The 22,014-nt window shown below is 44.5% G+C and overlaps 1 protein-coding gene across 19 annotated transcripts in view; it reads right to left on the reverse strand.

Annotated features, from left to right (window-relative positions):
• Positions 1-22,014, reverse strand: part of SORBS2 (sorbin and SH3 domain containing 2) — a 923,152-nt gene that overhangs the window by 370,198 nt on the left and 530,940 nt on the right. For all 19 annotated transcript variants that reach the window (XM_069631529.1, XM_069631528.1, XM_069631527.1 and 16 more), the window contains one exon: positions 21,720-21,858. In XM_069631529.1, coding sequence (XP_069487630.1) covers positions 21,720-21,858 — 139 coding nt within the window. The remainder of the gene's footprint in view (positions 1-21,719; positions 21,859-22,014) is intronic.

A 22,014-nucleotide genomic window follows, 5' to 3' on the forward strand; every position in this document is an offset into this window, starting at 1 on the left:
TTATGTGTCGCAGTTCGTGGACAATCTATTCCCGACATTAGGAAAAATCCGACAGGATTCTATAAAGAAATGGAGTCTGTCTTGCAGTCCTCAGTATTTACCTTAGGTGATATTGATCTGTTATTTCCTGTACTCCTTCCCGTAGATTTGTGGAAACAAGTTAGGACTATAGATGATGTAGCAGGGTAAGGAGATACATGGGCTAACATAATTAGACTCAATGACGAAAGGCCAGCTGGCGAGAGGCCGCCTCAGGTGATACTAACTTTACCTGACAGAATTATTGCTAAATTGACAACCATAATTCCGAAAAGAGAATTATTTGGGACAAGCTTACGGCCTGTGTCCAAGGGAAGTCTGAGGGTGCTACCGAGTTCTTTAATCGGTTCGAACAAGTATTTTCGGATTTCAGTGGAGAAGACTTAGGCACAGAGTCTGGGAAAAGATTATTTGTAGACAAATTCATGCGTGGATTTTTGCCTGACATCCAGTTGCAAATTATGCCTTCTGAGAGTGCTTGGCAAGCAAAGTCTCAATCAGAAGTGCTGCACATTGCTCAGTACTATGAGAATCGTGTCAATAATGAAAAGGAAAGAGTTGAGAAGAGAACAGGTGATTTGAAGACCAAAGTTTTATTACAGCAAATTGTTAGAAGTTCTAGAGGGTGTAGTTCGCAGATTAGAGGTCAGTATGTTCCGCAAGGAAGTATGCCCTTGGCTCCTGTAAACTTTAACCAGTGTGCCTATTATAGGCAAGAGGGTCATTGGCGTGCACAATGCCCGGTCCTTCGACAAAGCTCAAATAATGCATTTGGAAACATGGGTAGACGATCCAGAGGTCGCCTGTGTGTTGGGGGCCCTGGTAGAGGACAGTTTGCACAGGATCAACAACCTTTTTCACAGGATAATCCGGTACCAAGTGTGGATACTAGAAATATATTCAACCATCCTTATGCTGCTTACCTCTCTGAAGAACTTCCTTTTGATGACATTCTGTTTTGTTAGGATTGCCGGAAGCAAGGTTTGGAACCAACGCCTATTCCTGTTAATCAGAAAGATCCCTACGTTGAGATGATAGTGGGAAATAGGAAACATCTATTCTTGATAGATACAGGGGCACAGAAGTGTTCCATTGATCATTCTCGGGTCCCAAACATTCCGCTGTCAGGGCAAACCAATGTTTCTGTAGGGTTTTCTGGCACACCAGTTGTTTGTCCAGTTTCTTCGCCGGTACCTGTTTCTTTGGGTCCCTTTACAGACCACTGTCCATTTCTTTTGACTTCGAATTGTGGAAAGAATTTGATAGGGTTGAATCTGTTAAAAGAATTAAATGCGGTAATTCATTGTTCTTCTGACGGAGTGCATTTGACGATTTCACCACAGCAACTTTCTGTCTCTCAATTCTTGACTAGACCTTTGCCGCCAGAATTCAGTGATGTACCAGAGAGTTTATGGGCAATTGACGACAATGATGTCAGTGTTTTGCAGATCGAGCCTATTAAAATAGTTCTGAAACATGGAGTAAAGCTGCCACGTATTCCTCAATATAAGATTTCAGTTGAGGGTGAACAAGCTTTGAAATGCATTGTTTCCAATTTTATGCATAGATGGGTGATTGAGGAAATTGCAGGTAGTGCAATAGTCCAATTTTGCCAGTATACAAAAAAGGCGATAATGCAATTCCTTTTCGTTTCATAATTGATCTACGTGCCATCAATAAGGTCGTCGCTCCACAATTTCCAATTGTACCTGATGTGACGACCATATTAACTATGATTCCGGCTTCAGCTACTTACTTTAGTGTTGTGGATCTGAAGTTTAGTATTCCTATACACAAAGACAGTAGATACTTGTTTGCGTTCACCTTAGGGTGACGCTCATTCACCTTTACTCGTGCACCGCAAGGTTACACGGAAAGTCCTAGCATCTATAGTAGGGCTTTGAAAGAACAGCTTGATACCCTTGAATTGCCCTCTACTTGTACATTGCATCAGTATGTTGATGACTTGCTTTTGGCTGCCGATTCTGAGAGCACTGTGTTATTACTTATACAACTGGCTAAACATGGACACAAAGCTTTGCTTAAAAAGTTTCAATATTGTTGTCAGGAGGTCGCCTATTTAGGCTATCTCCTGTTAAAGGAGGGAAGAAGATTGACACCTGAACGGATAAAACTAATTTCTGGCCATGTCTGTCCCAAATACGCAGAAAGAAGTTAGAGCCTTGATAGGAATGGCTTCTTACTGTAGGTTATGGATCCCAAACTTTTCCCTAGTGATTAAGCCGATGTTGGCTTTGCCGAAGAAGGACATTTCTTCACCATTGCCGTGGAACATGGAGCACCAGCAAGCATTTGATCTGCTCAAGACCGCATTGTGCTCGGCACCGGTTTTGGGCACACCAAACTATGAAAAGGCCTTTGTGTTGTTTGTGCATGAATGTGTAGGATGTGCTTTGGCTGTATTAACGCAGGAACATGGAGGGAAGAATAGGCTATGTGGTTACTTTTCTTCCGCCCTTGATCCTGTAGCATGCGCTTTGCCAAGATGTTTGCGAGCTGTCGCTGCTGCTGCTGCTTCTGTAAAGCAGAGTGAGGGAATGGTCCTAGGCCATGATCTAACCCTGATGGTGCCTCACTCTGTAGATGTTCTATTGAACAGAACTCAAACGCAACACCTCACTTCTGCACGGTTGACAAGATATGAATTGTTCTTGTTTGCGCCCCACATACAAATCAAGAGGTGTTGTGTTCCTAATCCGGCTGAACTCTTACCTTTCCCGCAAGGTACTGCTTGCAGTGACGAAAAGTCACATGACTGTCTGTACACTACCGAAAAAGAGACAAAGGTAGAATTGATCTAAAGGACACTCCTTTGAATAATCCACAAGGGGAGCTGTTTTGCGATGGCTGCTGCTTCAAACTTCCGGATGGTACATCCACAGCTGCTTATGCAATCACTACATTAAGCACGGTTGCGGAAACCAAGAGAATCACGCATAACTCCGCGCAGGCCACAGAGATTATAGCATTGAACCGAGCCTGTGAACTTTCCAAAGGGCTTACAGTAAACATATATACTGATAGTCAGTATGCCTTTGGGGTGGTCCCAAAGGCATACTTTTGGTAGACTTTGGTCAGAAAGAGGGTTCTTGACTTCACATGGTACAACGATTCAGCATGGCTCCCTAATAGTACAACTGCTCTCAGCGCTTGCACTTCCTACTCAGTTAGCAGTCATGAAATGTGCAGCACATCAAAAGATTGTAGATGATATAGGAAAAGGGAACACTTTCGCTGATCAGATAGCTAAACAGACTGCCACCAACCTCTCTACAGATATATATACTTCAAGGGAGACCATAAATGCCTATGTAATGGATGAAGGTGTTGACTCTGTAAAAGACATCCAAGCCGATGCCACACTAGAAGAATCCAAGAGATGGGCAGAAGGATTGGGGAAACTCGATGATGATGGGTGTTGGGTGGATGTAGTTGAAGGGAAATGGCTACTTCCTGACGCATACGTAATCATGATGGTCGCCATGGCTCATGGCCCTACCCATATATGTGCCCGGAAGCTTACACGAATGTTGGAGAAAGTTTGGACAAATGACAAAATCTCTAAAATAGCTGAGTGTTATGTTCAGAATTGCATGATCTGCTTACAGCATAATGTGGGAAAGGGAACATCAACTCCCAGGAGAAGTTTTGGTCCACCTTCTGTCCCCTTTGAAGTTATACACTTTGATTTTATCAAAATGGAACGGTGTAATAACCTGAAATATGTGTTGGTTGTCATCTGTGCTTTCGGTAAATGGGTTCAGGCTTTTCCTGTTAAGGACGCTACAGCCATGACTACTGCAAAAACTATGTTAAAAGAGTATTTCCCTAGGTTTGGGCTACCAAGAATCATCTGGTCGGACAATGGTCCACATTTTGTTGCTGCTGTAATTCTGCAGATATGTGCAGCATTGCAAATCGACAAACGGTTCCATTCGGCCAGACACGCTCAGAGTGCCGGATTAGTAGAAAGACACAACGGCATCATCAAGAACAAGCTCGCTAAGACGTGTGCCGGAACCAAACTAAAATGGCCGGACGGCTTACCGATCATGTTGCTAGCTTTGCGTACAACCCCTCAAACTAAGGCTGGGCTCTCTCCATTTGACGTGGTAATGGGGAGACCTGCGAATATCTGGAACCTTCCGAAATGTCGGTCTTCGAAGAATGTTGAAAATGTACTTCTTTCAGATTACTGTAGCCAGTTGACTAAAAACCTGTATTTGATTTATCACCAGGTGCGAGAGGCTTTACCTTACGATACGAGGGCCAAGGTCATAGCATTCGGCCCGGAGACTGGGTGTTGACAAAGGCATTTGAACGATCCTCTTGCCTTGCACCTTGGTGGCGGTGCCCTTTCCAGGTCCTGCTGGTCACACAGTCTGTGGTGTGTGTCGCAGGTAGATAGAAAAAATTGGATCCACGCGACGCATGTCAAGAGACTTCCACACCTGGTGCCACACGATACAGAAGAAACAGTACTGTGTCTCACTAATACTGCAACCAATGATCCCGAAGCAGTAAACAGCAACGAGAGTGCATTGGAGTCTCTCTCTGAGCCTGTGAGGTCTGGGGAACCAGCCATTTTATCTCCGCACTCTCCAAAAGTTTTGTTTCCGGAAACCATTGTTCCGGATCTTGCATCTTCACTTGCTCTTGATACGTTGCTTCCAACGGGAAGTGACGACACATTGTTCTCGGATCAATCAGTACCGGGGGCAAAGAGGTACAATTTGCGTCCAAGTAAATAGACTTACGGCAAGGTTCGGCTGTGCATGCAAAGAAGAAAGGAAAATCATTGAGGGCTTGCTTTTGCCCAAGTAATTGTTCGGAAAGAGGGATTCTGTTGGCTAGGGTTGTGGAAGGACTAAGAAGTCGCTCGACCAGTAGGTCGCCAGCAAAAAAACATTGGGGTTTTTCGTTTGAAGACTGCAATGCCTGCAATCGCTACTGCTCGTACAGGACTGATAAATGATCGTGTGACCAGCAGTGAGAATGGACAAATTGTTTGGGCCCCGAAAATGTACTGCTGTCTTTTTATAATGTTAATTAGTTTTATAATAGTAATTGTTCTAGGCTTTTGGTACGTGGAAGAACTGCATCCATTTGAAACCTTGTTACTGACTGAAAATGTACCTACTGTTTCTACTCCTTTTGTGCATCTGCATACTTTATCTCCTAGAGACTCTCAGCATAGACAGAGATATTACAACAATACATTGTTACTTATCATGAATGCTACACATGCCATTTTTAATAGATCCAACTGTTGGCTCTGTTCGCATTTACCGCAACACGGGAATAAGGGGCTAGGTTGGTATATTCATCCTATACCTTTGACAACTGCTTGTTATGCCTCTCTTAGAGCACTATTCTTTGGCCGATGGAACGATAGTATCTCGGGGAACTTTGATGGTACTAATTTGATTAGTTTTGAGAAACGTGTTCTTACGCCCTTGGGATGCTCGCTTTTCGCAAACAGGAGCAAGCTCAACGTTGCTTCTATTAGGCCTCCTGATAGACTGTCTCGTCCTTTCAGTCTTTGATTTCTTTTAAGATGGCTCCTATAGGCAATAAGGATGCCATGCCTCCTTCTTACACTGTTAACCATAGCCCCGATTCAGTTTCTTTCTGCATACAGAGGAATGGTACTCAGTCAATGGGAAATTTTAAAGGTTGCACCAACGTTGCAAATTTGACTGGGGAAGACAGACCTTTGTATGTAGGCGAACCTGTCTACTTTGTTTGCGGTAATGTAACATTTCCATGGTTAACCAGGGATTGGCATGGAACTTGTTATTTAGGCATCCTGTTACACGGAGTATTCATTGCCAGTGCTGTAGAGGTTTCAAAGGCTCGTCCACGACGGGACAAGAATGGGGACACTCCAGCACAGGTTCTGGGAGACGTAGTGAAATCCTTTGTGCCATTTTGGGTACAAATAGCAAACTCTGAAGACATCAGGAGACTAGCGAGAGTATTGGAGAGAACCATCAACCGGACCACGGACATACTCTATAATATGACATTAGAACAGAAAGCAATAAGATTAGTAGCACTTCAGAACAGAATGGCATTAGATGTAATTCTGGCTGAACCTGGTGGAGTGTGTAAATTGGTGGGGTCCGCTTGCTGTGTTTTCATGCCAGATTCCTCCCCAACTATCTTCTTAGTTCAGAAGTGCATTTTCCCGAGGGAAACTGGGATCTTAGCGCTTGTTTCTGGGACTTCTTGCGATCTTGGGGTTGGAAGGTGCTTTCGGTCTTGCTGATCCTTTTGGGAATTCTGTTGTTTCTTTGTTGCTGTATACAGTGTTTACCTAGTATATGTTCAATGCTAGGGGGATGTTGCGCACAGGCGATAGGTACAATAGGACATAAGGTATATGCCCAAGATAAGAGTTCCAAACTGTATGTGCTGGAAGAGATTTTGATAGACGATCTAATGGCAATAGATATTTCTGACAGTGATTCAGGGTGTATGGATGTTGAGACGTGGAGTTGTTCGTAAAGTGATCAGAAGTAGTTTAGTGCTTGACATAGGCCAAGAGGAAGGTTTGTAGAACGGAAAATTATATCGTGACTCCTATTTTGTGAATATATGTATATTGGCGTACGCCAATCTGCTTATAAGCCACTTGTGAGGAAATCCGCGTTGCAAGGTCTTGACCTTAGATCAGTGTAAGCCGCCATTTTAGGCCTATCCGCCATTTTAGGTTCTCCCTCTAAAAGTCACTGTGTGTTCTAAAATGGCGGACAATGTCATTCTGAATATAACATGGCCGTCTTGACCTCTGTGTATAAACTAATGTATAACTTGCCTGCAGGCTGCATGTTGGGGTCATGAACTGAGACCTCGTCCTTCGTTGACCTGTGTGTAGAGGATTACTTGCGCCAACAAAGCTAATCCACGAGCATATGTTAAACACAATGTATTCAAATATCGAAATGTGAACACTTGTTTGACTACATTGTATAAAACTGTTTGGGAAGGTTTAACATGAAATCCTAAGATATACTGTTGCCACTGAGGCTTGTTAGTGAATATATTAAAGGTAAACCCTAAATGTACAGGTGTACGAACTCGGCACATACCCTAAATCCGTAATGTATTAACTTGCATTAACTAGGAAGTGGGTTGAACATCATGATTTCGAGGGTATAAAGAGTGCGACTATTCTATCGTACAGTCCCACTCACTGAGCACACCGAACCGAGCTGGAGTTTGTTGTGTTGTACTGAGGGCCGATAGCTATCTGTTGCTTTGTTCTTTGAAACTGTTCAGTATAGAATAAAGATCTTTTGTATGTTCCTTTGTAACCCGTGTTTGGTATATTTCCTTTTGGGGTACTCAGCCTCGATATCTTCTTTTTGTTTTCACATTATCTGCCCTCCGGTCCACCAAGTAGGATGGCCTGAGAACTCTGTTCTGGAACCATGGGTCTTTTTACCACTGTGCAACTCTTTTACTACCTTGTTTGTGCATCTTGGTATAGGAAGCTGCTGATGTCCAGAAGGGTGTTGGGACACCAATAGACCACCTCGATTGTTCGTCTGAGATGCTCAAAGTTACCTCCAACATGCCTTTATTGTTGGGCCGTGTTATGATATGATATGGCATTTATAACGCATCTATACAAAAGTGTTTCAAGGCGTGACGAGGCAAGGTAGGGGAAACAGAGGGAAGAAAGACAGCGATCCTACTAGGGCCAGGCATCATTCAGATCGTGCAAGTGCATGGGAAGGGAGAATGCGCGGGGAGTCTGGGGGAGGAGACAGTGCGGTACATGCGATAATAGAATACATAACAATAAGTAAAGTAAGGCCAGTAGGTGGCAAGTACAGGGGTAAAGGGTAAGGTCAGACATCAGGGGTCAAGTGCTCGTAGTAGGACTGTAGGAATACAGAAAACAGTCCCCAAGTGTGGGGGTTGCCAGGAAGGCAGTGCAGGTGTGCGACCCAGCTGAAGAAAGAGATCTACCACCAACTTGTTGCTTGGACAAGCGACGGACCCTGAGGAAGTTGGAGGCGGATGAGCGAAGAGCTCAAGAAGGAAGATATTTAGGAAGAAAGAGTTGAAGGTATTGAGGCCCCAGAAGGCCTTGTGGACAATGCAGAGCATTTTAAACTTAATCCTCACAGCCACTGGGAGCCAGTGCAGAGCTTTCAGTCCTGGAGGGATACGATCCCTGGGCTTGAGGCCAAGGACAAGTCTCGCAGTCCTTTTCTGGATGAGTTTCAGAGGGCGGAGAGTAGAAGCAGGCAGATTTAGAAAAAGGCTATTGCAATAGTCCAGCCTAGAGAGAACCAGAGCTCTGGAGACAGTGAGCTTCTGGGGGAAGGAGAGGAAAGGAAGAATACCTCTGAGGAGGTGCAGCTGGCAGTGTGACTTCTTAGAGATGTCGGGGATGTGAGCAGAGAAGGAGAGTGTGGAGTCGAAGATGACCCAAGGTTTTTAGCCTGACAGGTGGGAGCAGGAAGAGGGCCAAGAGAGGCCGGCCAGACAGTGACAGGAAAGGAGGGTGTGGGTGTGACAATGAGGAGAATCTAAGTCTTACTGGCATTAAGGCAGAGATCATTGGCAGCACACCACTCCTGGATGGTGGACAGACAGTCAGAGATGAGAGAGGGAGAAGAGGTGGCTGACGGTAGCCTGAAAATGAGCTGAGTATCTTCCGCATAGCACTGTAAGTTGGGGCAAAGCCTGGCAATGCGGTGGGCAAAAAGTGCCAGGTATTGGTTGAACAGCCAGGGAGAGAGGTTAGACCCCTGGGGAACACCACAGGTAGAGATAGAGGAGAGGAAGGACCCAAGTTGAATCTGGGAGGGTCGATCAGACAGAAAAGAAATCTGCCACACCAGGGCCTGACAGGTGATCCCCAGGTTATCACGGAGCCGGTTGAGCAGGATGGCATGGTTCACTATGTCAAAGGCAGAAGAGAGATCAAGTAAGATGAGGACACACGGGGTGTTGGAATCAAGGTTGGAGAGCAGGTCTTCATGGATGTTCAGGAGAGCAGTTTCCATGCTTCTGCAGCTCTGAAGCCAGACTGATGGTCATGGAGATAACCAACAGATTCAGTGTGAAGATTAAGCTGGGAGATGGACAGCTTTTTCCAGGAGTTTGCCCAGGAAAGGAGTGATGGAAATTGGACAATAGTTATCCGGGCAGGAAGGGCCAGCAGAGGGTTTCTTAAGAGAAGGGTGCACAAGGGAGTGCTTCAGGCGGGAGGGGAAGACTCAAGTGGCAAAGGAGTGGTTGCAGAAATCAGCAAGGGCAGGAGCCAGTGAGTCAATGTGGTCCTTGATGGTTTTGGAGGAACAGGGAAGTACCTGTTTTGAGAAGACTTTCATAGATCGGACTTGTCTAGAAAGCTTTTCTGTGGAGAACAGGGGAAAGGCAGAGAAGGAGGGAGGAGAGGTGGCCAAAAAAGTTCCAGAGGAAGGGCAGAGAGTAGAGGGATAAGGGGGAGAGGAAGAGAGAGAGGACAGGATGTCCTGGGATTTAGAATTAAATGCGAAGCTAGTGCCTTACAGAGGGACTGGGAAGGGACAGGAGAGGTAGAGACTGTGGCAGGATTGGCCAGTTCTTGCAGATTTTAAAGAGTTCAGCTGAGTTGCTGGATGCCGCAGAGACGTGGGCTTGGATGTGAGCTCTCTTCTTAGAGCGAACAGAGATCCGGTATTGCTTTTGGAGGAAGTTGCAGGCCAGTTTGTCAGAGGATGTACATGAAGCACGCCATTTCCTCTCAGCCACCCTGCACTTGCGTTTAAGGGTGACGAGGTCTGAGTTGTACCCGGACTCAGACCTGTTCTGCAGGCTGACTGCCCAGTCTTGCCCTTCAAGACGCGAGAATCCGCTTGGTCGGGTCCCTCAAGCCATCTTGCCACCTAATTCAATCCGGACCAGTGGTTCCAAACTCTTCGTAAGACTGTTTATTGTTCTCCACCCACCGGGTTCGTTGTTGTTTCGGCATTCATCTCCCTCGCTGATGGCATCCTGTAAATGTAAGCTGTAAGCGTAGCCTGGTAATCACAAGGATATTTCATGTCTCCTTGTATGGGAGAACTAGGGCTTACCTGGCTCTTTATTATAACCACGTCTGCCTACAGAATTTGTCCCATTGTTCCCTATGCAGCACTTTCTTCAAAACCAATAACACTTACATGGACAGTCTAAGATACTTACCTGAACTCTGGCATTTCTGCTGACTCCTCCTAGGGTTCCTGCAGTTTTCTATCAAGATTGGGCTTTTCAGCAACTAACACAGGTTTATTAGTCATTTTTAAATCTGTGTATTTAACTCCTGTCTCTAGATTTAACCTGTAACATTCCTTACTACTTTTCTTTCCTTCCTTAGCGTGTAAAATGCCCTTCTAATATTGAGACTGAGTACCCCAAAAGGAAATACACCAAACACGGGCTTATAAAGATTCACAGATCTTTATTCTAAAACTGTACAGTTTTCAAAGAAACAAAGTATCAAATACAGATAGCTATCTGGCACTCAATACATTACAGTGAATACCAGCCCTTTCGGTGTGAGAAGTGAGAGGTACTGGATGTCTAAACAATTGTACATTTTATACATTTCCAATCATAATGTCCAGCCCCTCTACAGGTTAATGATACATGGTCTAGAGTTTGTGCCGAGTTCACTTCTGGCTTGTCTGACAATATACTCATGGATCATCCTAAATTCACATACAAAGAAGTCACAATAGCAACAGTGTATTCTCGGGATTAACAATAAGCCTTAACACATGTCCTTTACAATGCAGTTCAGCTAGTGTCCACGTTCAGTATTTGTATAACATTGTAGTCGATGTATGTCCGCGGATCAGACTTGTTGGCGCAGACAATCCTCTGTCTACAAGTCAAGCATGGGACAAGGTCTCTTTACTCGACCCAAACATTCGGCCAACTGACAGTTTATACATTAACTTACGTACAAGGTTCAGGATGGCTCAGTTACAAGCAGGAAAACACTGTCCGCCATTTTAGAACACAGAATCATTTTATAATAGAAATAAAAATGGCGGACAGACCTAAAATGGCGGCAAAGTCGATCTAAGATCGGAACTTTGCAACACGGTTTTCTTCGCAGAGCGACTGGGCTCAGGCCAATATATACAATAAAGGAGGCCATGATATGATATCCCTTTTAACAGGACATCTTTTCTTTTTGTTTGGACTCCTCACCTGACGTTTTGGAGGTAAATAAAACCTTATTTACGTCCCTTGTCTTTTTGCTCATTCTTTGGGGGAAACTGACCAGTCCATAAGACTATCAGTACTAAGCTTCTTCCACCCTAATCTCTGCAATTTAACCTGGAAAGTAATTTGGCTCCCAGTGACAAGTTATTGATTAATTAAATAATCAATCAAATCAGTGATAAATAGTCATGGGTATAAGTATATAGCTTGCTGGTGTGGGTATATGCAAAAGCCTTTGTTCCCACAGATGTCAATAATAAAACATCTCAATAATAATTACATAATTCAAATCTCCCTGCATCGCTAGGAAATGGTGAGGTTTACACCGCCGTGAATTTGGAGGATGAACATCCCAAATGCTAAATACTGTAGCGTTCCTACTCAGAAGTATGCAGGCAAAATGTCTTTATACAAATATTTCACACATCCCACCCACAGGAAACTTTAAATGATGTCAGAAGTCTTTGCGCCTGCTACTGTGAATAAGTGAGGAGTGTGCAGAAGGATCTCTGGTGGGGCAGAGAACCAAACATGCTTTGCGGAACGATCTCCGGCAGGACATGTAGCCACCCATGGTTTGTGGAAGGATCTCTGGTAGGGTACACAGCCACACATGCTTTGTGGAAGGACCTCTGGCAGGACACAGCCACACATGCTTTGCAGAAGGATCTCTGGAAGGGTACACATCCACAATGCTTTGTGGAAGGATCACTGGCAGGACACACAGCCAAACATGCTGTGTGAAAGGATTTCTGGCAGGGTACACAACCACACATGCATGGCAGAAGGATCTCTGGCAGGACACACAGTGACACATGCTTTGCGGAAGTATCTCTGGCAGGACATACAGCAACACATGCTTTGGGGAATGGCACTGGCAGGACACACAGTGACACATGGTTTGTGGAAGGATCTCTGGCAGGGTACACAACCACACTTGCTTGACGGAAGGATCTCTGGCAGGACACGTAGTCACACATGCTTTGTGGAAGGATCTCTGGTAGGGAATACATCCACAATGCTTTGTGGAAGGATCTCTGGCAGGACACACAGCCAAACATGTTTTGTGGAAGGATATCTGGCAGTACACATAGTCACACATGCTTTGTGGAAGGATCTCTGGTAGGGTACACATCCACATATGCTTTGTAGAAGGATCTCTGGCAGGGTACACATTCACACATGCTTTGTGGAACGATCTCTGGCAGGGTACACAACCACACAGGCTTGGTGGAAGGATCTCTGGCAGGACACATAGTCACACATGCTTTGTGGTAGGATCTCTGGCAGGACATACAGCAACACATGCTTTGTGGAATGACACTGGCAGGACACACAGTGACACATGCTTTGTGGAAGGATCTCTGGCAGGGTACAGAGCCGCACATGCTTTGTGGAGGATCTCTGGCAGGGTACAGAGCCACACATGCTTTGTTGAAGGATCTCTGGCAGGACACGTAGTCATACTTGCTTTGTGGAAGGATCTCTGGCAGGTTATAGAGCCACACATGCTTTGTGGAAGGATCTCTGGCAGGACACACAGCCACACATGCTTTGTGGAAGGATCTCTGGCTAGACACGTAGTCACACATGCTTGACGGAAGGATCTCTGGCAGGACACACAGCGACACATGCTTTGTGGAAGGATCTCTGGCAGGACACACAGTGACACATGCTTTGTGGAAGGATCTCTGGAAGGACACACAGTGACACATGTTTTGTGGAAGGATCTCTGGCAGGGCACACAGCAACACATGCTTTGTGGAAGGATCGCTTGCAGGACATACAGCCACACATGCTTTGTGGAAGGACACTGGCAGGACACACAGTGACACATGCTTTGCGGAAAGATCTCTAGAGGGGCACACAGCCACACATGCTTTGTGGAAGGATCTCTGGCAGGACACACAGCGACACATGCTTTGCGGAAGGATCTCTGGCAGGATACACATTCACACATGCTTTGTGGAAGGATCTCTGGCAGGACACACAGTGGCACATGCTTTGTGGAATGACACTGGCAGGACACACAGTGACACATGCTTTGTGGAAGGATCTCTGGCAGGACATACAGACACACATGCTTTGTGGAATGACACTGGCAGGACACACAGTGACACATGCTTTGCGGAAGGATCTCTGGAGGGGCACACAGCAACACATGCTTTGTGGAATGACCCTGGCAGGACATACAGACACACATGCTTTGTGGAAGGATCTCTGGCAGGACACACAGCGACACATGCTTTGCGGAAGGATCTCTGGCAGGATACACATTCACACATGCTTTGTGGAAGGATCTCTGGCAGGACACACAGTGGCACATGCTTTGTGGAATGACACTGGCAGGACACACAGTGACACATGCTTTGTGGAAGGATCTCTGGCAGGACATACAGACACACATGCTTTGTGGAATGACACTGGCAGGACACACAGTGACACATGCTTTGTGGAAGGATCTCTGGCAGGACATACAGCAACACATGCTTTGTGGAATGACCCATGTGACACATGCTTTGTGGAAGGATCTCTGGCAGGATACAGAGCCACACATGCTTTGTGGAAGGATCTCTGGCAGGACACACAGTGACACATGCTTTGTGGGGGCAGGGGCGCTGCTATAGGTCATTGCCTCTCTCCACTGAGCGCCCAGAATCTACACCCAGCGCCGTTGACACAGCTAAGCATAAGCTTGGCATCAGCAGCGACTTTACAAGCGCTTAATCAAAGAGGGCTCTGTGCACGCTGCACACATGACACGGTTTAAAATAAATGATCGCGCTTTTTCTGGATTCAAGTCAAAGTCAGCAGCCCTTTTAAAAGCAAACCTGTTAAGGCGGCCGTCTGTCTTCAATATATAATTCTTCTGCACATGTCTAGCTATACTGCACGATGGGAGCACCGCATTTACTCATCTATTCACACGCTCATGGCCGGGGTTTGGGGGGAGAGGGGGTTGCGCTGGACAGTATACCTTGCAAAAAGCGTTACATATAACCAGGGACCGCTATCCCATTACACCTTTACGGTTCCCTTCCATTGGAAATGATTACACAATGAACGGTGACAGACTATTGCTTCACTAAACAACGGGAACACGACATGTGTTAACGTAGCTTAATGACTTGCTGTTCAAACATAGCTCAGAACATTGTATATCTCCTGCGACCAGTAGCGTTCCTGCACCCCATGGGTGTGCTCTCCGTCGTTGCAACCCCTGTTCTGCTCAACAAAAAAAGGAGCCACAAGAGAAGAAGAAAGGGTGCCTGCTTTTCTTTTTTGCGTGGAGGAACAGGGACGTCATTTCACCAAAATGGCAGAGGTAGCGGTAGTGAAATCACACAACACTTGACCTCTGATGACATCAAAGGAAGTGATGTCATTTGACCCCACCCCAAAGTGACATCATGGGAAGCGATGGAACACAACCTTTCACCCCATGACATAACAGGAAGTGGAATCACATAGCATTGTTTCTGAGTACACAAGGAAAATTTGGTTACGCTATCACGGTTAAGTGTTATACATTTCATACAAGAATGGATCACCATATATATTGTTAATATCAGTGTGTATAGGCCCATATTATCAAATCACTGTGAATGCAAGCAGACGTCCAAGGCCAAACGATAATGATGTGTTTTTATATAGCACTTACTCTTAAGAGTGTCATATAGAACAAATATACACACAATGTCACCCAACCTGTGTTGGTACTCATCTTTTCTGGTGGAGCAATTTCTCCAAAAGCGAAAAATGTGTCCAAAGGTTAATTATCTCTGAGGATGAAAGGCTGAGTTGACCTTGCTGGGAGTCAAACCTGCAACCTGCAGATCACAGACACGTTGCAGAAGCCGGCGCTCAACCCACTGAGCTATGTTACCGGCTATGGCCATCAGAAAACAAGCCACTCAAGAAACAAAGAGCCACATGCTGCTGGCCACCGCCCATGAGCCTCGATGTAGAATTTTTTAAAAACTTTTTTATGAGGGGTAGCGTGGGAGATCATAGGGGTAGCAAGGGAGACCTCAGGGGTCGAAGTTGCGACCCCTGGCGACTCCTAAATGACGTCCTTGAGAGGACATGTTGGAGTGGGTTAGATTTTCATCAATTAAATTTCCGCTTGCTCAGTGTCTTTTCATCAAATAATACTTAATTAAAAGAATATATATCAGAGCCCTCCATGTTTTTCTGGTGTGTTAACAGTGGTACTCACCCCAGGGAAAGAGGTCAAGAGGGCTACAGTTTTTGGCAATATCTTGGGACCGGTGGTCGAAGTTGGTTGAGAGTGGTGCTACTCTACTTAATTTTTACTGTTCCTTTACTTTTATTTTGAAAAGAAACACTTCTGGATATTTAAAATAAAAATGTAGAATGAAGATGAAACTTGCACTTCAGTGCACCGTATGGGGGTTTACACTGTCAGAGAGAGGAACAGCAATTTCGCTCTACTGCAAAACCACAGACCTGCTGGTTCAATCCTAACCTCACCTCACCATGAGCTATTGTAGAACTACTGGGCTGCTATTATTTTTCAGTGAGAAGATTGGGAAAAGCTCATTCCCATGTCCAATCATAGACCTGCTCTCTCAGTAATCCGGCTTTGCAGGCCCAGCTGTATATGCAGTTGAGTACGTAGGTGTGGTGGCTTTAATGGTTGGTATGCTCATAGGTGTGAATGGTAGATGATTAGAAACAGGAGGGAGCGTAAAGCTGCATAGTGTGGGTTACAATGAAAAAAGGTAATGGGGTTGTTTAAAATGCATCCATCATACGTGGTCTAACTAGTCCCATTATAGAAGAAGCATTTGCTGAAGGATACATCAGTAATAAGGAAGCAGACTTCCTAATACCAACGTATCACAGAACACCTGCATTTTACGCTTTACCAAAAAACCTCAAGGCACTAGATCCCCTCCCTCGTCCCCCTGGGACATCCTATTGTGTCGGGATAGGCTGAGTTTTAAAGTCTCTTTCTCAGTTTGTTGATTTTTTCCCTCAAAAAAGAAATACCGAAAATGACTTCATACGTAAAAGATTCCACAGCAATGCTCTACTGAAAGACAAGACATTCAATGCAAACAGTAACCTCTTGGTTACGTTTAACATTGAATCTCTCTATACAAAAAGTCCCCAAGTGGAAACACTTTGAGTGATCGAAAACCTGTTGGAATAGAATTATGTTACCCAAGGGGTTCCCAACCAGTTCATCCTACATCTCATGGAGATAGCTATCACCAAGAATGTTTTCATACATGAAGAACAATTTTACAAACAAATATCGGGTACGGCTATGTGGGCCATTTTTGCCCCCAGCCTGGCTAACGTATATGAAGCTAATTTTAAAACAAGACCTATTTTGAACAAGAACCCGTTTAAGGAGCTAATAGATGTGTGGGCATGTTATATTGATTATATGTTATATTGATTATATTTTCATGATCTTTAAAGGGAAAGCTCAACAGTTGGAATTCTTTATTAGCTGGATCAATGAACAAAATATACATTTTAAATTTACCATGACTTCCAACAAAGAAACAATACACTTTCTAGATTTACAAATATGTGCCTACAATGAAGCACTCTCAACCATGGAATTTCAAAAGCCAACAGACCAAAACTCTGTGTTACTCTATTCCAGTTACCATCCAAGACACCTCAGAGATAATTTACCCTTTGGACACATTTTGCGCTTTTGGAGAAATTGCTCCACCAGAAAAGAGTATGACAACCACTCGAAATTGCTGACATCCAAACTCAGTAAATTGCTGACATCCAAACTCAGTGCAAGGGGACACCCTAAAAATGTACTAAAACAGGCACGGAAGAGGGCCAGGGATATCCCTAGGGAAGTGACTCTCCAAGGGACACTGCAGATACCATTCAAGTAATGGCAGTCCTGAGTTTCTCCCTGCTTTGCTACAGGATCAAGAAGGAAATGAAAAAAATATTGGTGCATACTGAATGTGGGAAAAACTCCTTTGAATACACACAGGTTTGTGATAAAACACAGACATAACCTAAGTGATATATTGGTACCTACATATCGAGAGATGTCACCAATAGCTCAAGCACATTATGGTCATTACCACCCACAAAGGGACACTCCCCATGCAGGATCTGAACAGTCTGTGATCAGATGAAGAGAAGCACATCTATTGATAATGGATGACATTTTCCGTGTGAACAACAGACATTGACCAACGGCAACGTGAGCAATGTAATAATTTGTTGCTGTGGACTAAGATATGTGGGCATGAATCAGAGACCGATAAAAAAATGAGTAGCACAACATAAGTCTTATATTCGCATAAGAAAATTGAACGCACCTATGGTAGAACACTTTGTACAAAAACAACATACACAGAAAGATTTCCAATGGACCATACTGGAACAAATCAGGATACCACTCAGAGGAGATGATTTACATAAAATTATGTTCCAGAGGGAACAGAACTGGATATACAGACTTGGAACCAATAGGAACAGCCTAAATGAAGAAATCCCCTGGCAACAGTTATCAGTGCCATACGACAGACGAAAATGACTGCAGAATGCAGAACAGACTATCATACACTCCAAAGGTATGGCAGGGTATCTCATTGGTTATCCCTCAGGGAATCTAAAGAAAATATGTGGAGACATGTATAGAAAGACCAAAATGCCTTAACTACAAGACATATGGCCTCATTACAATAGTGGCGGTAAGGCAACAACGGCGCCTTACGGCGAGTTCTGCTCGCGGGGGCCGCTCTGCATGCCTGGTCAGACCAGGTGTGCAGAGCGGCACCCGCGAGCCGAACTGGATGGTAGCAACAGCACCGTTATGAATGCTACCGCTGCTACCATCCTCCCCATTCCCATTGAGCCCTATAGGGGTCAAATGGGAATGGGGACGCCCGCCAAGGTCAGAAGGGCCCGGTAATTCCCCTTTCACGGGACCCGGAGCCGGACCAGAGTTTGGGGGTAGCCATGCCGATATGAATGGCATGGCTACCTCCAACCTCGCAATGAGGCCCATAGACTATAGATGATGGCTGACAACTACAAATGTCAAACTAAAAGAGCTATACAAACGAGGCAAATGTCGAAATCGCAGGCCAAAGATAGGCCGGCTAATCACCTGCTTAATGATAACACTGAAACCTCACTCCTTTTGAGTATGGTCTATGATTAGAATAAAAAATAAAAAATACAAGAATGGTATTAACATGACGCATGACTGATCGTACCAACATGGTGCCCACCTTTTGTAGCACAAAATGTAGAAATGTGAAAAAGTAGTGGCCGGTATGCATTGATATACAAATAACAAACAGGTACAGGAAGGCCAAACATACCCAATCTTTGACTGGTGTTCACAGCAAGAAGAACATGCCACAATGACAATGTGAGCTGGGACATGATACACAGAGCTGTGTATATGTGTAATTAGGGTAGAACCAACTTTAAGATTGGAAAAGAGTTCATACTTTTGAACTAATATAGTGAAATGTCGGGGATATATATGATAAATCAGAACAGATATGCTGAATGTTCATATATGCACATCCACAACAAGATGGCGCTAGAATGCGAGGATAGGAAGACATTCACCTTCCAAATGGGGCGCATTAGGCATTTCGCCTGCTATTATAAAGTCAAACTGCTTCGCACAGCCTTTTTATCTAACAGGAAACCCCAGACCCTCGTACTTTTGCACTCGAACGGCACACTCTGTAAGATCTACCATTTCATTTACTTTATATATAAGCAGGGGTGTTGCTAGGTCTGGAAAAGATCCGGAGCTACACCAATGTCGGGACTCTCGGGACTCGGGGCTAGCTAGCCTTTTGGTTGTAGACCTTGAACTTCTATCCGTGGGCTACAACCAAAAGACCTGGGGCTATAGCCCCCTCAGCCACCCTGTAGAGACGCCTCTGTATATGAGATCTAATCAGTGGCTCTAAGGATACGGAAAGAGGTAGCTGGAATATACAAAAACACGGCGAATGCGGGAATGTGAAACCACATGGTTTTGAGTAAATCGGGGCATAATGGTGCCATTCTCGTCACTTACGATCTGTTATGAGTAATATTGTTTTTTTTAAACCACGACGGATGCTGAACAGAGCAAACAAATGGTCTTCAGTGTAGACCAATGGTACACCATCCTTGGTCATTATGAAGTCTCAAAGGTCTCTGGAACTGGACAATTTTTCTGAACAGCGAATAGGGTAGAAGCAGAATAATATAACACAATTTACTGTGTTCACTAAGGCGTGTAAGGAGACTTGTAATTCAAAAACATAATTAGAGCACTGTTTTTAAATAGAGTAAACATGTTTCATTCTATATATCACATCTAGACAATTACTCTCATACAGACGAGTGGGACATAAAGCAACAGCAACTAAAAAGAACAGCATTGTTATGAAATGAAAAGGAGCAAGATGCTGGATTAAAAAAGGCATACGGGTGAGTGAAAAATTAAATAAATAGAAATATTGTGAACAAGGGGTATTCAGGTTACTTGTAAAGTAGTATTATTGAGATTATCTTGTGTCTCTCTTTTTTATTCTTGTCGCTCCAGATATTATGTGGCAGATTACGTGGTAGTAAAAGCATGTGTAAACTGGTATCCTGGTTAATGGGTCGAGTCCCGTACAGAAGTGAGCTTGTTGTCCTGAAGAAAGCAGCCAAATGAACTAGTTCTGCTGAAACAGGTCAACTAGATGGGAGGTTTACAGCTAAATAATAACCCGGATTTAAAAAAGGAATTGAGTGGCTGCAGAGCAGCTTCCTTCCATACGCCAATGGGCCTCATTACGACCCTGGCGGTACGGGTTTAATGGCGCCGTAAAAGGTGCCGGTGCCGTTAACCCCATACCGCCTCATTACGAGGTCCCTTCGCGGGACCTGGTAAGTAACGCCTGGTCAAACCAGGCGTGCTTACTGGGTCCCGCGAGGGGAAGAGGGAGCAAACAACGGGCCAACTCGTAATGGCCCGTTGTTTGCTCCTTCTCCCATTCCCATTCAGCCCTGTAGGGGCTGAAATGGGAATGGGGACGGACCGGGTCCAGGTCCTTGGAGGGAGGAATTACCGGGCCTTCCGAACTGGGAATGGCCCGGTAATTCCTCATTCCGTGGACCCGGACGCGATTTCGGCGGCAGCTATGCCGCCAATAGCGGCATGGCTACCACCGAGGTCGTAATGAGGGCCAATGTGTTTTTCTTTACTTTCAGTACTCTTCACTCATTGGTGTTCTTAAATAACATTCTCATTCTCTGTTGGGTAGTGGGTACTTTTTCCACACAAAGGACAAAGGAAATGATTCGTTCAATAGATCCTCTTGTCTAAAGTTTTTAAAGACAGATTCAGATTAACTCATGAATAAAACAGAGGGGGCCCCTCTGGATGTGTTAAGGATGTGTTAAATTCACCTTTGAAAAAAGAAAGAATTAAAAACTGAATCAAAAAAATACAGTGGTCTATGTCCCACTCAAGCTCATTGTTAGTAGTAGGGTAAGCATCTTCTGCTGTCCTCTGGCAGCTCACAAGCAATCACTAGGGTCTTGCACCCCACACTAGGCCCAGCAGTTTTTTTTTCTGGAGGGAAAGACTCTTTGGGGCACTGAGGAATCAATGTGAATTATTTTTCATTTGTTTATGTGATACAGTAAGTGTTCACTGACATCACAAGTAAAGGACTAACATTTATAATTAGCCAGTTGTAATGTCACAATTGGAGGATTATATAATATGTGAGCAATTGCTGTAACTACCTTTTCTGCTACCAACTACATCTGTAACCAAAGAACCCTCCTTGTTGCTGCCTCAACTCTAACTTGAATCATGCCTACCTACAATCTCATGTAACAGCACCTCAATGCCTTTGGGATGTGGTGCGCTCTACAAATGTAAAAAATAAATAAATAAAAGAATAATAGCGATGTCATAAATAATGGATTATAAGTATTTTATATTCTAGTAATTATATGTTTATTACGTTACACTTGGCATTGGAAGTTCCTAAACGGTAAAAAAAGGATCACATTTCTCCAGATCAAGTTAATGATGACTACTCAAATGAAGAAGTCCAGAACCCTACATTATATTTTTGTAAATTAATACATTTGCTCACACTTAATAAATAATAAATTCTCAGCACAGAATCCTAATTAGCAGGACCTAGGAGTATAGTAAGTCTTTCTTCTAAACCAGTCAAGCAAAATAGAAATAGTCTCATTGTATGTTTTGTGAGCAACAGTAGGTAATGGAATACAGTGTTGAATGGTAGGACATCGATGGGCGTGGCCAGCACTTCTTTTGTTCGCATCGGGTACATACATAAATAGAAACGTTTGTGTTTGAGTGAAAAGCTCACCAGACAGTACAGTGCCAACAAACACCAGGACCTGCTGCATAATGCATAATGCGAAGACACGGCAAGGCTTACCGGTTATTCTGCCGTGCTGCATGGCAGCGATGCTGGAGCTGAGCGAGGGTGGAGATGGGTAGGATGGCGAGAAAGGCCTCTGGAAATGGCTCATCGGACTGCCCCGGCTACCGGAGTTTCCATTCATTGTGACTGGAGTCTGAGGAAGACAAAATGAAGACCAATGAAACATGCCCTTATTGTCAGTACCTTAGGGTGCTCACAGTAGAGGGGGTTCAGCCCACAGGATGAAAAGACCTGACTGTCTCTCAGCAGCAGAAGATGTCCTAGAAGACCCATCCAGAAATTACAGATT

This window comes from Ambystoma mexicanum, chromosome 6q, assembly GCF_040938575.1.
Source record: "Ambystoma mexicanum isolate Mex_15411 chromosome 6q, UKY_AmexF1_1, whole genome shotgun sequence".
Lineage (NCBI taxonomy): Eukaryota > Metazoa > Chordata > Amphibia > Caudata > Ambystomatidae > Ambystoma > Ambystoma mexicanum.